The sequence below is a fragment of the Acomys russatus genome, chromosome 23 (genome assembly GCF_903995435.1).
Source record: "Acomys russatus chromosome 23, mAcoRus1.1, whole genome shotgun sequence".
Classification (NCBI taxonomy): Eukaryota; Metazoa; Chordata; class Mammalia; order Rodentia; family Muridae; genus Acomys; species Acomys russatus.
The window spans coordinates 12,629,818-12,651,314 of NC_067159.1; the positions used below are offsets into that span (position 1 = coordinate 12,629,818).

Consider the following 21,497-nt stretch of genomic DNA (forward strand, 5'->3'; position numbering starts at 1 on the left):
CTGATAATTGAGAAATTGATATCAAGTGGCTGGGCTACTGTAAACAGGTATTACTAGATTGTTTCCTCCACCATTAGATTATAGCCAATGAAGTTCTTACAAGGCATGGAACTTTCATATTACTTTGAATAACTTTTTGGAAAAGCTAATCTCACAAAACCATTGGTACCACTACCCAGTTCTCCTTTGCTTTCATACATGTAAATGCACAAGCAAAGAAAAGCTTAATATTAATATTGCTACAGCTATAAAAATTTATGAGTAGAACAAAAAGATCATATTTTTCTGCATTTGTGTCTGGGTATTGTTAAATAAACAAATACTTGGCAACACACTGCTAAATATATGGGTGATTCACAGGATGTTGAGTTTTCATCTTACCATTACGACAGTGTGAAAGTACTGACTAGTGGAATAAGTCTAATTGTTTTTTGAAGATCATCTTTGAGAAGTTGCTCATTTACATTTTGAAAGAATTAGGCCAAATTTGTTTATTTAAAAATATTTAAATTAATTAGCTTGATTTTTGTTACATATATTGTTAGCACCATATTAAGATAGTATTAGTTTAGTGAGAGGCAAATAAAGGTCCTAAGTTAGGGTATGTTTGATAACTGTAATGTTAAGCATTTAATGACTTTATTCTAATGAAATAAATACAACCATATAATTTATTATTCTATTAATATATTTTAATCAATGTTGCGAGATATGGTGGTGCAGTCTTCTAATCTGAGCACTTGGGAGGTGATGAGCTCAAAATTCTCATGAGTTAAATCTCAGCTTGGATTGCACACTCAGTTCTAGGCCAGATACGGGCCATGAAGTGGAAGTCCATTTATACATAATAAAAGGCTTTTAAGCAATTTTATAACATTTCATAAATAAATTTTAGTAATTAACTCCATGAATTAAATTTTATTCCCTAATCCAATATATTAAACACCTATCATTATATTTTAGGGTAGGTCCTTTTTTATTTTTTATTTTTTTTCTGGCAATTTGATATTCCAGGTTTATTGATCTTTCTAGAACTTAAAATATAGTGTACACCATTTAGCTGTCCTGCATGGGATCCTCTAGGTGGGTCCTAGTTATTATGTGTTCCTTACATAGAATATTGTTTTCCTCTGTATTGTCTCACTATGTTAGTTTCTTGGTGAGGGGAAACTCTTGTTTTTGTCTAAGAATATAAGTTTTCATAGTAATTCTTGTTATGTGGTGTTGCTAATATTCCTGAACAATAAACAAGCACTTAACTCATCTTTCAATAGAGCAAATAATATGTGCTACGTTTTTTAGGGAGTGAAAACACCCTGGGAAGTGGGTATTAGCATCTGTTGTTTCCAAACCCCACATCTGGCTACTTGTCTATTCATATAGGCTTAGATATTTGGCCAAATACGAGTTTGCTTTAAACTTGGTATCTCCCCTTGAGTTAAAAAATATTTTGTTTCATATTTACAAGGCCAACTTAGAAAACAATAAAATTATCATATTACTCTCTCATTATTTTGCTCATCTTAAGACTCTGGAATTAAGTTAAATATTCAATATATAGAAACAAATACTTAATTCCCTGAGGTAAATTATGAACATTGGAAAGTATACAGATAGCATAATTGAAACCTGTTCCGTCTTATGAAATCCAAATGGAGTGAAACCACTGAGACTCCTCAGCCACTGGGCTACTTGTTACAAGCAGATGTGGAGTGCAGATAGGGCACTCTTAGACTATATCAAAAGAGCTTAATTATATTGGGAAGACTGCTGCAAATGTATTGATTTCATTTTATTCCCCAATTAGCTAGGAGAATCTCTAAGTCTCTTAGTGGTGTTTTGTTATGAGGCAAATGGCCCCTGAGAGTCATAATGAGGAAACTGGTCTCAGATGTACCACTTAGGAGATGCCTGGCTGTTAATTTCTCTGAACTTCAGTTTCCTTATGCTTTTAAGACAAAGATACTGGACAAGTGATCTCCAAAATTTCTTTCAGCTGACAAGTTCTGTCACTCCTGTTGTTCCCTTGTGCCTTACCCAGATTCCAGTGAAGTTTCTGAAGCACACAGCCTATTGAGATGACACAGTTGCCCTTTAGAGCTCCCTCTGTGATAGGGAATGCTTTGTCGGTTACATGTTTTGGTTGTGGGCCTTTTCACTACCATGGTTACTTCTTCATCCTTCATCGGAGCTGAAAGGGCACCGCTGGGAAGGGATCACCACTTGCAGACAGTCAAACACTTAGGAATGGTCTTCTGTGACACTGGCTTAAAAGGGAAAATAGACTGGTGTCTTGTTATCTTCTTAACTGGACATCATAGACTGCCTATATCCATGATAAAGAGAACATAAGGTATATGCCACAAATCTATCCTTAAAAATAAGTAATATGTTAATATATGCAATATCCATAGTTTACAATTATCCTAATGTTATTTTAGAATTCAAATTTTGTCTATTAAGATCCTAGAAAATACCTATTTAGGGGAACTATATTTAAAATATAGCACACATGAACAGAGCTCAGACCAGAACTCAAATTGCTGCACTTTCTTACATTCTCTAAGCCTAAGTTTTCTCATTGGTAAAATGGAAAATATGGTAAAACTGTATTGCAGTGAGTGTCTTTTCTACTTGTGTTTACTGTGGCTTTGGAGGTCAAATAATACAGTGTAACTATTCCTCCAGGTTCAAAGTAAGGAGAAGAGTGGGCTTCTTACTTTTTTTCAGTCTTAATTTTTCTCGAAGCAAGTGACTCTGACCCCTATAGAGCGCTTTGAGATGGAGCTTGCTCTAGGGAATAGGTGGGTCCAAGACTGTATCAGTAAGTTCTACTGTTTAGAATGAAACTGTGATAACATCATATTTCAACCTTTCACAATATAGGGATGGTAATTTCCACATTTCTGTTTGGAAAGACGGTAGCTTAGCATAGGATTCAAATATGTAGTTTCTCTCCATTGCTTTTGTTAAAAAAATCTTATGAAAAACAATAAAACAATTCCTAACACTTGAAATTCATTTTCATGAATTAGAAAAATTGAGATCCACATTACAAAAATGAGAATCTGGAAAAACATTCTTTTTTCTCCTTTGTGCTCCAAGGAAAGGTTTCTGCACCGTAAATTGAAAAGAACCATGTTAGAATCGCTATGAACTGACCATATAGTTTCTGCACCATGGTGAATCAAGCTGAAAAGCAATCTTGAAGCAGAGACTAAAGACTTTTGATTTATATAAGCAAGCTTTGAAGGTAAGATTGTCTTAGAATATTCCATCAGATGGCATTCACTAAGCAGAAATAGAAAGCTAGTTTCATTTGTGGACAGTCTTTAAGGACTGAATAAACAGACTATTCTTTCCCACCAAGGAGAAAATATACTGATTTTTTTTCCCTAGAATATTCATCACATACTATCTCATACTATGGTGTTTTAAATAACCACGAGGCTATTTCTTAAGCCATGGTGGAAAACTTAAGGTAGGCATTGGAAACTAGACAATATCTGGAATGTTACCTCCGCTTTCATGCGTAAGATGAAGTTCGAAGAGTTGTTCTTCAAATCCATTAAAGCACTAATGTCACTTTCATAATTTGGTTCTAAAAGGCCACAATGACATACGCTTGTACTGGAAAGATGCCAGTGAACCTTCCTTAAAAACAGGTGCAAGAGACTATGGAGTAAAAACTGGGTGAAAACAGTATTGAGTCTTTTATATTTATATAATCATTGTGAGTGTTCCTTGGGCAATCTTGAAATAGCACTATTGATGTAGCTCGAAGGGGTCTATAGAAGATCCTAATGCTCTTCAGGAGAAATTCCATTCGAAGTATTCTTGCCATCTTCACATCCCAGCCTACTTTTGAGAAGTGCATCATCATTAAGCTGATGAGAGAGGTGAGTTTAAAGTCATAGTAGGAGGTCTATCCTTGGAATGACACAGTTAACTATTTATTCCCAAATGGTATGTGTAAGCATCTTTTGCAACTATCATAGCGCACATGCTGCTTTGTGTTATATAATAATCCAAAATATGTGTATTTCCTCTATGCTTAGTATATCAGGGGGCTGTTTTAAGGTAGAGGAACCACATGCTTTGATAGGGTAATGAGTGATGATTTTTTTCTCAATTACCGTACTTATAAGTTTTTTTGACAACACAATAAATTGCTAGCAAAATGGCTTCTATATTTCTCCAAAATCTGTGATTCTCTGAATAGAATGGGTCAACTCAGGAAACAAGGGGTTTCTTAACTACGTATAAAGAGTCTTGGCAGGAGTCAATGAATACAGCTTTTTTTCCTTTGTGTAATCTCCTGTACTTCATTTAATGCTATGAAGACACATAGGCACTTCAGCTCATAGTACATTGGGAAAGTTACATGGCCACTCTGAGCCTCAAATTTGCCACTTGTAAAAGAGAATTCTGTACAAATCTGGGGTACATGGCCCTAAAATTCAGAGAACAGTTCTCTGTATAACTTTTCCCAGGAATTGGAATGGTCAGTAGGTTGGTTACTCATTGGTACCCCAAGAAGACTTGAATTGACACACCCTAGAAAGGGCTACTGCAGGGTAGAGGTTCACAGCAGTGTGTCTGAGGGTTCATTGTAGGAACCTTAATGTATTTTCCATCTAGAAAAACAACCTATCTTACAAAGACAACTAGCAAAGTAGAGATTTTAGCTCACACTTAAAAAGTAGATTGACATTCTAAAATTAACTAGGTAAAGGTTAAAGCCTAAAAAAGTCAATTTGCTCAAGATGAGCACTTGTTGTCTGTAAAGACTGGTAAGCCTCTCAATTTTTTTTTCTCTTAAGCGGGAGATTCTTCCCCACCCCCTCGGGAATAAGGCAGCTATGTCCTAATGTTCATTCAATTTTAGGATAACAACAAAGGTTTCATGAATATGAAATGCTAGTTACACAAATATGAAATGGATCTGTGATGAGATACGGGGTACATGATAAAATAGTCCCAAAAGGCATTGCACCTGAGACCTTAGCTTGCTTTCTAGAACATCAGCAAACAGTTCAAAATTAATGTAGCACACCATGCAATTTGCCATGTTGCTACACTAGCCTGATGATTTTTCCTTCATTATATAAAATCTAATTAGTTAAAGGGCAATTCAATGTAACTTTTATTTGGGGGATTTAGAAGTATTAAAACAAAGGGGGAAAATCAAACAGACACTGCAGCTCTCCAAATAGATTGAACATGATTATTAATAACCCTTGGGTGGGTAAGTGATTAACCTTGTTATTTTTCCTTCTCACCATTTAAGTTTCTACAACAAATCAGCACTGCACAAAAATATTTGGATACTGTATGGAAAACCACTTTTACAATATCTCCAACTGGCATCAAATGTTCTCAAGTATGAAAACATCTCTGGGCTTTCTCAACAGGCTGATGGATCCCTGCAGGTAGCATTTCCCTTGTTTAATAGTCCTGCCAATTAAATCAAATTAGAGATGAATTTTTAACTCCATGATGAAGGCAATGCTCATTATAAGAGAAAACAGGAAAACGAGATATTTCCCTTAAGTAGATTGTTGTTTCAAATTTAATAATTAGGGCATGGGGGAAGGAGAATGTTGAACAGTTCCATCACTGTTGTGTGCTTTGTATACCATCACATCAGTCAGTGAAAGTTATTTAGGAGAATAATCTGTAGTGAGGATTGCAAACAATCCATATCCCTATTTTTCTTTTGTTTATTTAAAAACTCCAAGTGTTTTTTTTTTCTTAAACAGACTTTCTTTATGTCATATTTCATTCTCTGGAGGATTTACCTTTCACATCTGACTCATTTGTCATCTGCCTTTGTAAGAAATAATAACCACCCCCACAAGACTATTAAACATTAGGACAGCTCTTGCCACCCTAATTATACTCTTTGTAATGTATTGTTTACCATGATTAATGCAACTCTTTGCGCTGCTGGACTGAGAATTAGATAATATATGTTAGGAGGTAATGATTAGGTTCTCACTATAAACAAAAACACCCACAATAAACCATCTATTAATTTAGATCATCAGCATCAACAAATGTTCACTTAAATAAAATTGTGAATTATATGTATATCTCACATAAAGTGAGACCTGAGAGAGCTGCTATCAGAGGAGATTAAATAGAAACCATTGTCACAAGGCTCAAATGGCTACAGATATACTTTGGGATTCATTAATTACTGATAATATCATAAGTATATTTTTCAGTCATGGGTCAAAGCACATCAAAATGACTGGGTTTTAGATCAAATGCTCGTGAGATGTTTGAGAAGCTTAGTAGATGGACAGCAGCAGGAACAAATGACCTTAATGGGAAATTTGTTTCTTTAAGTACTTTTAGCAGATGATGGGAAAGGATAGCCACTCTCTCCATCCATTGAATCTTCATACCGACGTTGACAATATGAGATCTATACTGGTCTATTAGAGATAAATCCTCCAGCCATTGTAAAATATAGCATATGCATGTAAACTTATAGTTGCATACATCAATAGTTTACATAGATAATATACATAATTTATTTACCACCAAAACCACTCTGATGATCAGAGCCTCATGGGTGTTTCATTTGTTAGAGTGGAATCTTCCTACATAGCTGTTGGGGATGTATTCATTGATTCCTTCTTTACAGTGAAGAGAAAAGCCCTGGGAAATGCCCAGACTTAGCTCAGTATCATAGCAGCTTCCTCTTCTCTGTCTTGCACCTTGAGACTTTCTGCACCTTCTAGGCCTGTCAACAAATCATCTACATAGAAATTCTTGCTCTGTGGAGTGGGAAAGAATTCAGCAGTGCACATAAGAGGCACCATATAGGCCACAAAGAGGGAATGCATTAATGCCATTAAAGATACCTGGAGGATAGCATCATGTTGATGGTGTTATCCTGAATCTATGTATCTTAAAAGCCAGGCAACAGGTGGGCTGGTCATGGATAGTACTGAGTGAGCCCTGAATACTCTCCCATCTTGCTGATTACAAAGTAAAAAAGGAAGGAAACAACAAAACAAAACCAAAAACCCTCAAAACACCCATTGTGCTCTATGATGAATAGCCAAAGGCATTCAGACTACAGCTTATAATTTTGAATCATAGGAGTTTTGTCACAGATATTAGCAGTAAATTTTTCTTAGGTTCCTGATAATAATGATTAGGACATTTTCCAAAGGCATAACACAGCATTCTTTCGGGTCACCACTGATTTCAAAAGGTAACTGTGCAAAACAAAATTGGAAATTCTTGATTCAATGTGTAAAAGGTCAACATCTGCTGATGCTCAGAGATGGGGATGGGGTGGAGGCGGCCAGATGAGATGGCAGTGAGCAGGTACAGTCAGAGGTCCATGCAACACACAACTGGCTCTTGGAACATAAATACCCTAGCACCAAAGAACTACTTTTCCATTCATCCATTTCTGAAACTCCAGGCATGCCAGGTCATGAGAGGCGTTCTGGTTTCCTTGCTCTAAAATTGCTCAAAAACAATTGTTAAGGCCTGAAAGGAGCACTTTGGGGTATATACATAGGCAAATGTGAAGAGCTAAAGCAGATATATTGGATTATGAGAGCTGAATGTTCTCATTGGCAGGGTTGTAGCCCTAGCACCACTTTTATAAGATCACAGACAATGCTGCAATTGTTGGCTTGTGTCAGAATGAATGTAAATGTTGCTTCTGATACAGAGCAACTGGTTTTCATGGCCTTCAACGTATCTAATGCTTAACAAATAACTGCCTGGGCTCATTCAAAAGTTTAAGTAAGCTGGGCTGATTTACAATTTAGAAGAGCTGGCCTTTGCATGCATAACAAGTGGCAAGTGTCTTTATCCAAACTATTAGAGTATTGCTCTAATAATTAGAAGGGTGTTTGGTTTGGCAATGCTTCCATTGCTGTTATTTATACTGTAAACATTATCCCTGGCACAGCTCTTATGACACAAGCCTTTGATGAGTGGCCATCTTAGGAACCATTCCTCTTTCCATTTATAGTCCAGAACTGAGGTTTCCTTGGTATTTTATTTCTAAATCAGTTACTCGGTAGTTGCTCTAAGTTTTTTTGACATTGGACATAGAGGTCATGCTGTAAAAACTGTAAAATTATGCTTTGAAACAGTAGCGTTCACTTCTGTAATGAACACTTCCAGCATTGGGCAAGGCTATGCTAATTGATACAGGAACAGGAGTTGCATCCTGAGTCTCTTGTCATAGCTGGAGATGCTCAAAGCTGGGATGCCGGAAAGAATGATCAAGAGAGTGGAAGGAAAGGTTTCTCTCTAATCGCTTGGGTTTCTATTAAGATATTTCTTTAAGAAATCTTGACCCTAAGCTTATATTTTATACATATACCCCTTTCTTACCAAAGATTGAATGAAAGACACCAGAAAGAATTGACCACTGTAATTTAGGAGAGAGGGGTGGGTCATGCACCAACTGATTGACATTAATTCCTTAGGATGATTAATGATCATAAATCTACATCTTTCAGGCCTTCACATAGCCTACATTTTAGTGCATAAAGATTTCCTCCCTGTATTTATGGTATCTTCCCTGAATTTCTATTTTCTTTTTTTCTTTTTTTTTTTTTTTTCCCTTCCTTGAATTTCAATGAACACACCTAAGGCATTCATGGATACCCATTCTCTCTTTATCTTAGTTACATTTTAAGTCCACACTAGGTCCTACAGTCATTGTATACCAAATATAATAAAAACAGGACAGTAAATATAGATGAGATATGGCTATCTAAGTAATTGTTCTGTTCAAGTGGCCTTTGTGAATCCAAAGCCATCAGGAAAATCAGCACAGCACATCTACAGAAGAGCTGTGTGCAAGTCACTGTCACTGTTATACCTGTGTCCCAAGCACACCTATGCCTACAACCAGCAGGAAGCTTGAATTCCCACAGAACACACCCTATTGCATCAGAAATGGACATGAGAAAAGAGTTCTGAGGAGCCGAACAACAAAGCAAAGCTAGCTTAGATTTGGTTTGGTGATTGTTTTACTTACTACCAATACTGGAGATGCTGGGGATACCTGCAGAGAGAAAAGACAAAACAACAGAGAAATCTTAGCTATTTATGTGACATCTTTAGCTTATTACAAAAGTCTTAGAAATGTGACACTTGGTAACTACTAGAAATTACTACCGAAAATTTTACACAAAATGTATGTATTTGTATTTACACACACACACACACACACACACACACATACACACACACACTGAAACCATTCCCATTTATTCTTGAACTCCTCAGCTCATCAGAATTAAAAAGTTAATGTTTGCCACCAATCAGTGGTGCAAGGATGCCTGGTGACATCATACACTTTGTGCTTATTTATAAAATTAGTGGGTTAATTCTAAGTGGTTCAGAGCTTCTGACCACACTACTAATATATGCCATGTGCACCTTGTGCAACTGTACCTGCACAGGCAGCAGGTCTCTTTAAACGCATTACGAGGTGCATACACTAACAGCTAAAAAGTCATCTGACAATTTGTTTGATTAATCTCACACAGTCATCCTTTTCATTCCTCTTTTACTTGTCAGATACGTGGATTAAACTCTGTAATAGAAACTTAATTGAGCAGAATAATTCAAGAATACATTACATTGTTCATATTGATCATGGATTCACCCATGATTCAGCTTCGCCTTGATTCACCAATCGTGCCAAGTTAGTGAGACCATTTCAGAGTTTGGCCTGGTGTGCTAGAAATGCTGGCATGTGTTTAGTCTGCATCCACATTACAACTCATACCAAGCAATATAGTACTTTGGCCAAATGAAGCTTCTCAGCAGCCAGGACATCTGAGTCCAAAGGGTGGCTCCAACTTGTAAGCTTAACTTGGTGGTCTTGGGCAAGTTCCTTATGATCTCAGTGTTTGCTTGGTTTCCTATATTTCTATCTGTTGTGGAGATGATGTAAATTGATAGATGGAAATCATGTAGGACCATTAACTCACAAGTATATTCTTTCAGCAGTTACTATTCCTGTCTTAGTGTGCTCATGAATCAGCTCTGTGGTAGAAGTTGCTGATTAAATATCAGATATTTGTCTTTTGTCACCAAGCTTATGGTTGCTATATGGATGACAATGAGACAGAGATCAGGCAGTCCTGTGTGAGGGTCCAAAATTGCTACTATTGACTAGTTAGGTAATTTTTTTTAACCTACCTCAAGCCTTTTTCCTTATCTGCAAAGGGGCCAGTCATATCTATTTCATTGGGGTGTTGTGAAGATTGAGCAAGATAGCACTGAAAAGCATGCCTAGTATAGGGTATGCAGCCAATAAGTAAGAGCTGTTAACGAGCTGGTCAGACGGATTCTTCACAGGTAGGGACTGTAAGTATCAATAAGCTTCTGTTTCAGCACTAATCTAACAACTGCCTTCTGCTTAGTTGAACTTTTCTCTGAGATATCTAGCTTTGGAGCTATCTAGATAAAGCTTTACTTCTCTGTGTCCAGGAGAAAGGAGAGAATAAAGAATAAAGGATTGTTATGATGTATTGAAAACCTGGAAAGAGGAAAGATAGAATCTTATTTTCAGTTATTAGGTACATAAAATACACCTTGATTTTAGATGCTTGGAGTTTACTTATTTGATTATTGGTGATTATTTCATGTGTTTGTGTGATGAGGGTAAACTCACATCAGCCTGTATATGTAGAGGGCAAAGGTCAATGCTAAGTATCTTCCTCTATTCTTTTCCATTGAATTTTTAAAGACAGGGTTTCTCACTTAGCTTGGATCTCACAATTTGGCCTGGCAGGCTTGACAGTGAGTCCCTGTGATCTGTCTGCCTTGCCCCTGCCCTCAGGGCTAGGTTTATAAGCATGTGCCACTGGGCCAGTCTTTTATGTGGGCACTGGGGATCCAAACTCAGATTTTCATGGTTGTGCAGCCAGCACCTTACCCACTGAGACATGTCCTCAGTCCCTAAATGCTTGGGATTTATAATACTTCAGTTTAATTACTGATCTCTATTCGATCAAAATTGGAAAACTAAATTTCCACCTTTCAACTCTCTCCTATAAACTGAATTTTAAGAGGACTGTGATTTCTGCAAAGGACAGCTAGGCTTCAAGTCCAACACTTTAGTTAGTCAACTATCTTTACTACAATGTGACATTGCCTCAGTCCTGAATCTTTTTTCCTTTTTTTTTTTTTTTTCTTTTTTCTTTTTTTTTTTTTTTGCAAATTCCCCATGGCAGCATCATAATTTTAGTCTCAATGGCAAAAACTCAGAGTTTCCTCATGATTGAAAACTCTTCTCTCATGCAAGGCACTGCTTGCCTGTTGTAATCCATCAAAGAGAATGGAAGTTAAGATAGCAGGGAGAGACTCTTCATGTGTTTTCAAACTTTCACGGAGGCAGAGGGCCATGCATAAATGCAAGGTGAACTGCTAAGGGAGTCCTACCAGACACAATAATAAACAATCTTGCAAGGCGGCTCACTGCAGTGCTTTCTCCTGTAGAATGCTTCAGAAAGATGCAGAAGTGTTTCTGTTCCTCTGGGGATGAAAAGGTAGGAAAGCCCTGTTCATTCCAAGTGCACACACAGTGCCAACCATGACTACTCTGAGACTCTATTTTCTTCATGAAGATTCTATTACCTCACACTGAATGCTTAGAATGTAGGCTCTTCTTCATTCTGTGGGTTGTGGGATTTTTGAGTTATTGCCAGGCGAGTCACTCTTTATTCCACGTCTGTAAAAATGGTAACTGCTCAGAAAAGATTTTTAAACTGCTCATTTGAATATACAGTTTTGAAATGGAATATATCCGAACAGCAACGGAAGTCCATTAATTCATTTCCAAATGTTATTTTCTCCTAATGGATCCTATTTTAATGTCAAAAGTGACTTACTTTGGGTTGTCTGTGGACAACTGGAGAACTCAGAAAACCCACTGCCTCCACTATAAAGGCAATACATAAGCTTGAGAAATGCTTTAAAAACTCAAGAAAATAATACAGGAAAAATGGCAAGGAAGGTGCCTTCAAGGCTCCATAAAACTGAATCAAAGGATCTGGTCCCATCTTACAATGGCCACTGCAACCATGAGCGGTAGCATGACTAAGATGTGCTTGGGGAAATTGCCTAGGCACATGTTGGCATTTCTTTTTTGTTTGCTCCCTGTAATGTGTTGTGTGTGTGTGTGTGTGTGTGTGTGTGTGTGTGTGTGTGTAGAGAATATTTTTTTTAATCTCTGAAACTGAGCTATAAATGTTTTCTTCCCTTCTTCCTTCATATCCTTAATGTTGACTGTTTCTCTCCACGGTCTCACAGCTCTTTGTGTAGGCTTCCATGGTGGATTGAGCTACTTATCTGTGCTTCAGTTGTGCCTCTCTAAGGACACTGGGGGAGCAAGTCCATGGCCTTTTCTTTTTCGTGACTCTTATATTGTCTTGGGATAAAGCATGATATAGCCAAGTTTCACTAAGTATCGAAGTATTGGTTCTGGGGATGGAATATATGTTTTCGCACATGATTGGCAAGTGCTGCTGCAGCCCTCTTTCTACTTTATGTTTTATGATAGGGTCTCACTAAATTGCTTGGTCTCACCTACAACCCACTCCATGCTCCACGAAGGTCTTTATGCTGTGATTCCCTCACCTTCCAAGTGTCTGGGATTAAAAGTTTGATAAGAAGAAATATTAAATGTACAGATTCCTCTTACCAGTTTGCCTTCAATGAAACTCATTACGCCAAACCCACCTTGGTGCTCAACTGGAGAATTTGTCTCACATTGAATGTCTGGTCTATTTTCTTTCTAGCACTTTGATCATCTCTTTTCTTTTAATTCCAGTTTTGATGTATTTATTTATATGTTTCCTTAAATAACCTATGAACTAATACAAGGTTTTTGGGACATATAGCGTAAAAAATTTGAGAATTCTCTTTAAGAATAAGCATCTATCCCAATTCCCTGCTGGGTTGAGGAGTCTTTGAGAGAACATCTATTTTGTGCTAATATTCCCTTATAAGTGAGTTTATACCATGCATGTCCTTCTGGGTCTGGGTTGTCTCAGTCAGGATGATTGTTTCCAGCTCCACCCATTTGCCTGAAATTTTCAAGATTTTCTTGTTTTTAATAGCTGAGTAGTATTCTATTGTATAAATGTGCCATGCTTTCTTTATCCATTTTTCGGTTGAGGGACATCTAAGTTGTTTCCAGATTCTGGCTATTAAGAATAATGCTGCTGTGAACATGGTTGAGCAAATGTCCTTGTTGTATGGTGGAACATCTTTTGGGTATATGCCGAGGAGTAGTATAGCTGGGTCTTGAGGTATCACTATTCCGAATTTTCTGAGAATGTGACAGATAGATTTCCAAAGTGGTTGTATAAGTTTACACTCTCACCAGCAATGGGAAAGGGTTCCCCTTTCTCCACCAGCATGTGCTATCACTTGAAGTTTTGATATTAGGCATTCTGATATAAGATGGATTCTCAGAGTCATTTTGATTCGCATTTCCACGATGACTAAGGATGTTGAACATTTCTTTTTTTAATTTATTATTTTTATTTGATACTATGCCATAATCTTTTGATTCAGCCTTGTCTTGAGTCACCATTACTTCCTCCTTTCTATTTTTAATGAAACATTTATATTTTACATATATATTAATATTATTACACATATATACAATAAGCTACCTATAGCAAGAAGAACCATGGCACAATAAGGAATTATATAAATGCTGCATTCTTAGTGTTTTGGCTATTTGTATTTGACAGCTTTGAAGAAAACATTTTTATTATCTTGGTGTGTCTAAAATTCTGAATGTAAATCAATCTCCATCACATCTTGTCATTATCAACTTAAAATATCTATCTAGATCTAAAAACATTCCTTTTAAAAAATACATTTATTTTATTACAGCAGGGAGAGCCAAGTAACAATCGTGAGAATCATGAGTTCTATAAATGTTACATTCATAGTGGTTTGGATATTTGTATTTGCCCAGCTTTAAGTAAACGTCTTTCCTGTCTTGTTGGGTCTAAATTTCTTTAAGTGTTTCTTGGCCATTTGATATTCCTCTGTTGAGAAATTTCTGTTTAGCTCAGTATCCCATTTTTTAATTGGATTATTTGGTTTTTGGCTTTTAATTTCTTGAGTCCTTTATATATTTTGGATATTATCCCTTTGTTGGATATAGAATTGGTGAAGATCTTTTCCCAGTATGTAGGCTGTCACTTTGTTCTGCTAACAGTGCCCTTTGCCTTACAGAAGCTTTCAGTTTCATGAGGTCCCATTGGACAGAGCACTGAATGTTGTAGGGAAGAGTGGGGTAGGCACAGGGGATGGAAGGTCTGAGAGGGAGCAGCAGTTCCACTGGAAGACCATTAAGGCCTGCAGATGTGGACACAGGGGCACCTGCACAGACTGAGGCACCAACCAAGGACAATGCATGCAACCAAGACCCCCTATTCAGATGTAGTCAATGGAGAGATGATTCTCCATGTGTGTGTGAGGGGGGTGGGGAGGCAGGGAATTCTGCCAAACCTCTGGCATGCATTCTGGTGCCCACGATTTGGTCACTGCTTCTTGGCAAGAAGGCCTTTTGGGGGCACACAAACAAAGGGGATGTACAATATCATGATGAGACCTGATAGGCTGTGGCCAGACAGTGGGGTAGCATGCACCTCCATCAGAGGTCTAGGGGAAGAGAGTGGGAGGGTAGGAATGGGAAAATAAGAGCGAGGATAGCAATCAGCATATAATATGAATAGATTATAATAAATGAAATATATGTAAAAAAATAAGCATGTAACCTTAAGGTCTAAAGTTAGACATGAAACTGAATGTTTTTATTTAGAAGGCATCCAGGGAAGGGCTAAAAATTTAGATTTCATTAGCTTAACTCCATCTCTGGAACAACCTCAAAGGTACTTCAGAAAGATATGCAGATACGGTACAAAATAAAAATACACTAACAACGAAAGAAAGAGGTCAAACAACATGAGCTAATTCTCAAAAAGTTGGCAAAAGTTTGATCTCTTAAAGTGATTTAAGAAATCATCTATTCAGCCTTTCATTTCATGGAGCGGCAGAAGGAGCCACAGGCATCCAAGCCAACCCCTTTGTATGCTGCACGGGAGCCTGTCTGAGCAGTCAAACTCATCCAGGGAGAAGCAAACACAAGTGTTGGTGATCTCTAGTGAGGTGCTCTGCAGGACGGAGCATGATTTCAGCACTGGTGCTTCTAGCATTAAAATGTCACTTTACTAAAGAAATGCATACAAGTAAACCACAGTGTGTCACAAGACAAAGAAGGCAGGTGGATGCCAGGAATTGTTTATCCCTTCTTATAAACACAGGAATTTTAAATTTACTATAATGGAATTCTGCTGAAGACAGAGAAAATAATGTAATATAGAATATTATAGTGTGATTTTTTTCTTCTTTTTTTTTTTTTTTTTTTTTTTTTTTTTTTTTTTTTTTTTTTTGCCTAGCTCTTTCTCCATCAAGCAAATGAGTAAAGGGTGTGTACCTAAGCTTAAAGAAGTCAATATAGTGGAGATCTCCTAAATAAATAATCAATCTGCCGAGGCAGATTAAGACAGTGCTAAAGTTCTAAGTCCTTTGAGAACCAGTGGGAGGTCTGCAGCTTTTCCATCATGAGGGAAGCAACATAAGGATTTGGTGCTTTGGAATGCAAGGAGAAATGATCACTATTGTGATAGATAGTTTGAAAACCCCATCAAGTAGGTAAGTAGATCATCTCCCAGTCAGACTGCAGCCATTGGGGACACTTAGTCCTAGAACACCATAAAGAAGAGGTCAGGAATAGTGAAAAAGTATTTTGCAGACTTATTCATATCCCAGAGGAATTTCTTCAGTGTCTTCCAGTCTGGGTCGCTAGTCTAAGCTCTCGTTGCTAGGAGGTGTGGTGTGTTGTCTCCCAGGCACTTGAAAATGAGGGAAATAAGGTTGCTTTCACAAAATCACACTGTAGAATCCTCATGTAAATTATCCAAATTGAGAGAGTCAATGTCACCTTCCTGACATATACAGGGTTCTGGGAATGAAGTATACATGACAAAACGGCATGAGTGACATGAGTGACCTGACTTTCTGTTTTTATGTATCTGACAAATGAGTGCATAAATTCATCAAAGGTGAGAAGTCTAGGAAAAGAGACCACATGAAAAGTTAACACCAGAGGCTGGAATTAAGTTGTCATTACTGCCTCAGGGAGAGGGCTGGCAACGTGAATACCCTTAGACTCTCCCTTCTCCTTTGGAGGACGTCTGACTCTGGTGGGATGTGCACGTCAGGATGTTTCAGGCTGATATTATTAACATGAAAGCCATTTAAATTTCCTGCTCTTGCACTTACAATGCAGATTTTGGAATATTATCTGATGCCGTATGCAGCCTTATTTGCAGGAAAGAGGATCCACTGGTCATAAGGTTTTGAGTGCTTTTCATGTCATAGCAGCTATTTTGTATTATGGATAACAACATGGTATTTCACCAAGGGAGACTTTGCTGGTTCTGTGCTCATTCCCAGTGTGAACATAATAATCATAGCAACTAAATTCAGTGGGGTATGTCTTCAGCACTACCTTACATATATTAGTTAATTTAATTTTTATGTCAGCTGTATGAATGTCAGACTAATTTTATAGATGGAGAAAGAGTAAGTAGAAGAGAATGTGTCACTTGCCCAAGATTAACCCAGTCAACTGAGAAGAAAACAACTTTGAACTCAGAACTAGCTTTCTAATTGTAGCCCATAGCCACCACTTTATGCAGTCATTCTATTTATTACAGACTAAAATCTCTTACCTACCATTTTCAAATTTAAACAGAAAATGTGAAAATGGAAAGCTTTTCCCAAAGTACCCCTGAAGCACAACCTAATGTGATATAAAGTAATTTGGAGGGAAAGCCAGTAACTATTATGTATTGTCTCCTCTTATTCCCTTGGAGAGAATAATCATATAAAATGCTTGATTGAGTAAAGCTGTTGATGGTCTATCTTGGGTGCTATAACAACATAATATATATGAACTGTCTTACCATTCAAAATTCCTGAAAGTATTGTAATCAAAATCATAACTGTCCCCATGAGCTTCAGATAAGGACATACAGGCTGGGATTTATGTGTGAAGAGCTTGAAATTCTGCTTGTATGTTTGGGTTTAGAAGCTTGTTGCCTGCATAGTTGGCCCTGCATATTTCATACCATGGTGATTTAATAGGGATTCTCAGCTTCAAGAGCTGAGGTCAGAGGCTGGAAGTGGTCCAGTAACCCAGACATGGAAGGCTCAGGGAGGTCTGTGAAAACCAGCATGCCAGGATGTCATTTCTAGATGGTTGCATGAGTAGTGAGTACCAAAGAGCCTGTTTTACTATTGAATTTCCTCCAAAATCTCAGATGGTCTCTCCCTGTTGGAGACCAAACACTCTTGTAATAAAGCTTGTGGACTGTGAAGGCCAAATATTCCAGAAGACATAATAAGATGGATGTGAAGCCAATCTAGCCATGCATATGTTATAGGATTACTTAGGATTACTCAATAATTTACCAAAATAACTCTGCCGTAAACACTTAAAAGGACCAAGAATAAAGCATAGCCATGTTATTAAATAGCTAATGTTTCCAATCTTGTAGCTAGACAGAACTGAGTTTAAATCTGGCTTTGAAAGCTAGTCCCCACTCTCCACTCAGCTGTGGAGATTGTTCTGTCCATTGGCTAGATCTGGATAGGGGTTCAAAGTTTACTGCATGTATTGTCCTTGGCTGGTGCCAGAGTTTGAGCAGGACCCCTGAGCCCAGATTCGCCCATTATAATGTTCTTCTTGTAGGTTTCTAGGACCCTCTAGATCCTTCTATTTCCCCATTCTCCCATGCTTCTCTCATCTAGAGTCCCAATAGGATGTCCTCCCCTCTGTCCCAGTTTCCTGGTAACGTCCTCTGGATGGGGAGGCCTGGCAGAACTCAGAGGAAGCACAGCAAGCTACCATGAAGAGACTTGGTACCCTATGAGTGTATACAGGGGGAGGAGGTCTCCTTCAGTCACAGTCATAGGGGAGGGGAGTAAGGGGAAAATGGGAAGGAGGGAGGAATGAGACGATACAAGGGATGGGATAACAACTGAGATGTAATATGAAAAAGTTAATGAAGCATATATATTTTTAAATCTGGTTTTAATATGCATTAGCTGTGACATGTCAGGATATCTTGCTCATTCTGTGTCTATGTTCACCTATATTTCAAATGGGTTGATAGTTCACACTAAGCGTAGATATTGTGGGGGAATTTAAGCCTGTAATGAACATAGAGTTTTTAAATGAAGTTCAAAGGCCTAATCAAGCAGAAGTAGCTCTCATTTGTTGTTAGAAATAGTCAAGCCATTCCATTAAATCCAGACACACTATCACAAATTGAGTGAAGGAGAAAGAAAGTTTAGGAAGGCTTCATTGATGAGTTAGCGTTGAGGTGTAGATTTAAAGGAGTGAGTAGAATTTCAACAAAGAGAGAAGAGAAGAGAAGGTACTCTTGGAGAAAGAAATGCATTTTCTATGGTGGTGTGATCTTTACAGACAGCTGGTAGAGTTGGTCTTGTACTCACTAAGAAGTCTGAACTAGAATTGGTAAGTGACTGCTAAACCAAGAACTAAAACAAGGGAACAGATTGGAATGCTAAAAGGGAAAAACCCTGTAGAGTGACAGTAGACAGGGCTGCAGAATGGTGAAGAGACGCAGCAGGGAATGTTTCAGAGGCCAGAGTAACTCTCAGAACTCTGTGGAGCCAGGAGACTCAGAGAAGGGCCACTTGTTTGAATTGATGTCAAAGTAGAGCTGAAGTCCCAGTGGAAACAACCATTCAAATAACCCAAGGAGTAAGCATGTGAAGTGTATAGTCATTAGGGGAAAGAATAAACCTTAGTATAGTCTTCATCTCATTGCTTCTTTCTACCCATGCAAACATGAAACACAAGAATCATAACCGTATGTTTCCATACTTGAAAATTAAAAACCATAGCATCGATCTTTTAACATCTGTGTGAATCTAGAAAGAACTAATGTATTTAAAGTGCTTAGGAAACTGACTGGATAATGACACACCAATCTGTACATCTGGGACTATAGAAACTTGTCAATGAAAATTGAATATCAGGGAAAATAATGGCATAGTCATCAAATTACTTCTTATTGCTCAGAGGAGATGGAGATATTGCACAACAATTCAAGTTGTATGTCTGAAGATACAAATAATGTCAGTGTCAGATCAATTTAATTTTCCTTATTTGAAGAACATTTGACTAGGTGTTTTAGAGAAAGGTAAAAATATAAAATACAACTGTCTTGACTATGCTTTTGTCTGTTTCTATAAGGTTCTTAAGGCCGGGCTTTAAGAATTTGTTTAGTGTAGCATGCTTCTCAAGAATCTTTTGTTGAAAACTGTTAAGTGATCAATTAAATAAATAAGCTTGGTAAGTAGTGAGACAAATAGGCTACCTTATGGCAGACATTCTTTTATATTTCTAATAATGTGATGTGAGTAAGTAAAAATGAGTACAGTAGAATTTTCTAAGTTTTATTTGTCCATAGACTTTAAGAACAGTCATAGGGGAGGGGAATAAGGGGAAAATGGGAGGGAGAGAAGATGGGAGGATACAAGGGATGGGATAACCATTGAGATGTAACAAGAATAAATTAATAAAAAGAAAGAAAATGGTGTGTGTTCTTGTGTATGGTGTGCATAGCCAAGTGTTTACATCTGTAAATCTGGTCTATACCTGCCATGTTACATGTGTAGAGGTCATAAGACAGCCTTAAGTGTCAGAAGTTGCCTTTCACCTTCTGTGAGAGAGGATTTCTTATTTGCTGTTGCACATCCTAGTCTACCTGGCTCATGAGCTTCTAGAGCAGTGGTTCTCAACCTTCTTAATGTTACGATACTACAATACAGTTCCTTATGATGTGGTGAGCCCCAACCATAAAATTATTTTTGTTGTTATGTCATCACTGTAATTTTGTTAGTGTTATGAATCATTATGTAAATATCAGTGTCTTCTGATGGTCTTCGGTAACTCCTGTGGATGAGCCTAGATTGGTCGTGACTCACAGGTTGAGAAGCACTGTTCTACATTCTCCTGTCTCCACTCTTATCTCTATGTAGGGGTGCTGGGATTACAGATGTTCACTCTCACATCTGGCTTTAAGTGGGTTCTATGTATCCAAACTAAGGTCCATATACTTGCATATAAAGTGCTTTACTCATCTCTGAAGCCTGTCATAGAGTTTTACTAAGGGTAGAACACTGTTTAAGAAGCAAATATTCAGACATTATATTTTGTTGGAGGTATGGCTTTTATAGGTAAATTATTCAATTGCATGTAGAAAAACATGCTATTCCACAAGGGTAAGAGTTTGAGGATTACTACCCAATATCTTTATGATCTGGACAATAAGAATCAAGAGAATCATGATAAGGCATTATGTTGGACAGAGCTTCTCTCTACTTGGAAAATAAAAATAAAATTCAAAAGACATTTAAAATATATTTCATTAAAGAAGAAATAATGATCATTAGGGAGACAAATAAGAAAATGCCTTTTCTACCATTCATAACCTTTCTAAGAGCAAGGAGAAAGATCTTGATGAATATGCATTTGTCTTTAAAGGCACCAAGTCTTAAATACAAACATATAGGAAAAAAATCATCAGAGAAGTCCTTATATGGCATTGGCCAAGGTTATCATAGTAAAAATCACAGAGTAGTGTGATATATTCAGCAGACTTGGATGATTTTATTTTTGAGTGTTAGTACTCCATATACTTCTTCCTTTATGCTATATGTGTCATGCAAAAGAGGCTTTGAGTTGCTCTAAAATGCAGTAACTTCAAAGCCCAAGGGTGCTCAGCAATGTTCCAGTTTGAGTTCCTAAATGGTAGTGCGAGTATCCTTAAAGTAGATCTTATAGCAAACTTTTCCCGCCCTTCTAGCTCATATTTGTGAAGGTATACAGAGTCTGACACTGTCCTGGCTACTTGTGATTCTAAGTATAGCAATCACTTGTGATCAGCAGCATCTCAGGCCATTGAGGTAGATGTTGAAGGTTGCAGTTCCCTTCTTTTTCATTCTGATGACTTATAGTTTTTTTATGCAGATGCACCATCCTAGTAATGTCTCTTAGTCAGCTCACAATGCATTGACTAAAGTCTTGCAAGGATCTGTTGTGCATGTGTAGGTGCATGTGCTAACATATGCATGCATGTGAGAACAAACACTATGGAAGGACAGCCAGGAAAGTACAGGAGGTACTTGAAAACAAAAGGAAATTCCAAGTACATTTTTGGAATAACATTTTATTAAAAAAATAAAGTAGAAATCATTAGGAAGACAAGGAAATGCCCTTTGTATAAGCTGTGTAGAAGAGAATGTGGTACTTAGGCTTAAGAATGATGGTAACGAACTAGAGGATTTCTAAGACAGGCAACCAAGTGGAA

The 21,497-nt window shown here is 37.5% G+C and overlaps 1 protein-coding gene across 6 annotated transcripts in view; it reads right to left on the reverse strand.

Annotated features, from left to right (window-relative positions):
• Positions 1-21,497, reverse strand: part of Ntng1 (netrin G1) — a 359,418-nt gene that overhangs the window by 63,616 nt on the left and 274,305 nt on the right. For all 6 annotated transcript variants that reach the window (XM_051165765.1, XM_051165762.1, XM_051165760.1 and 3 more), the window contains exon 4: positions 9,029-9,055. In XM_051165765.1, the coding sequence (XP_051021722.1) occupies positions 9,029-9,055 (27 nt within the window). The remainder of the gene's footprint in view (positions 1-9,028; positions 9,056-21,497) is intronic.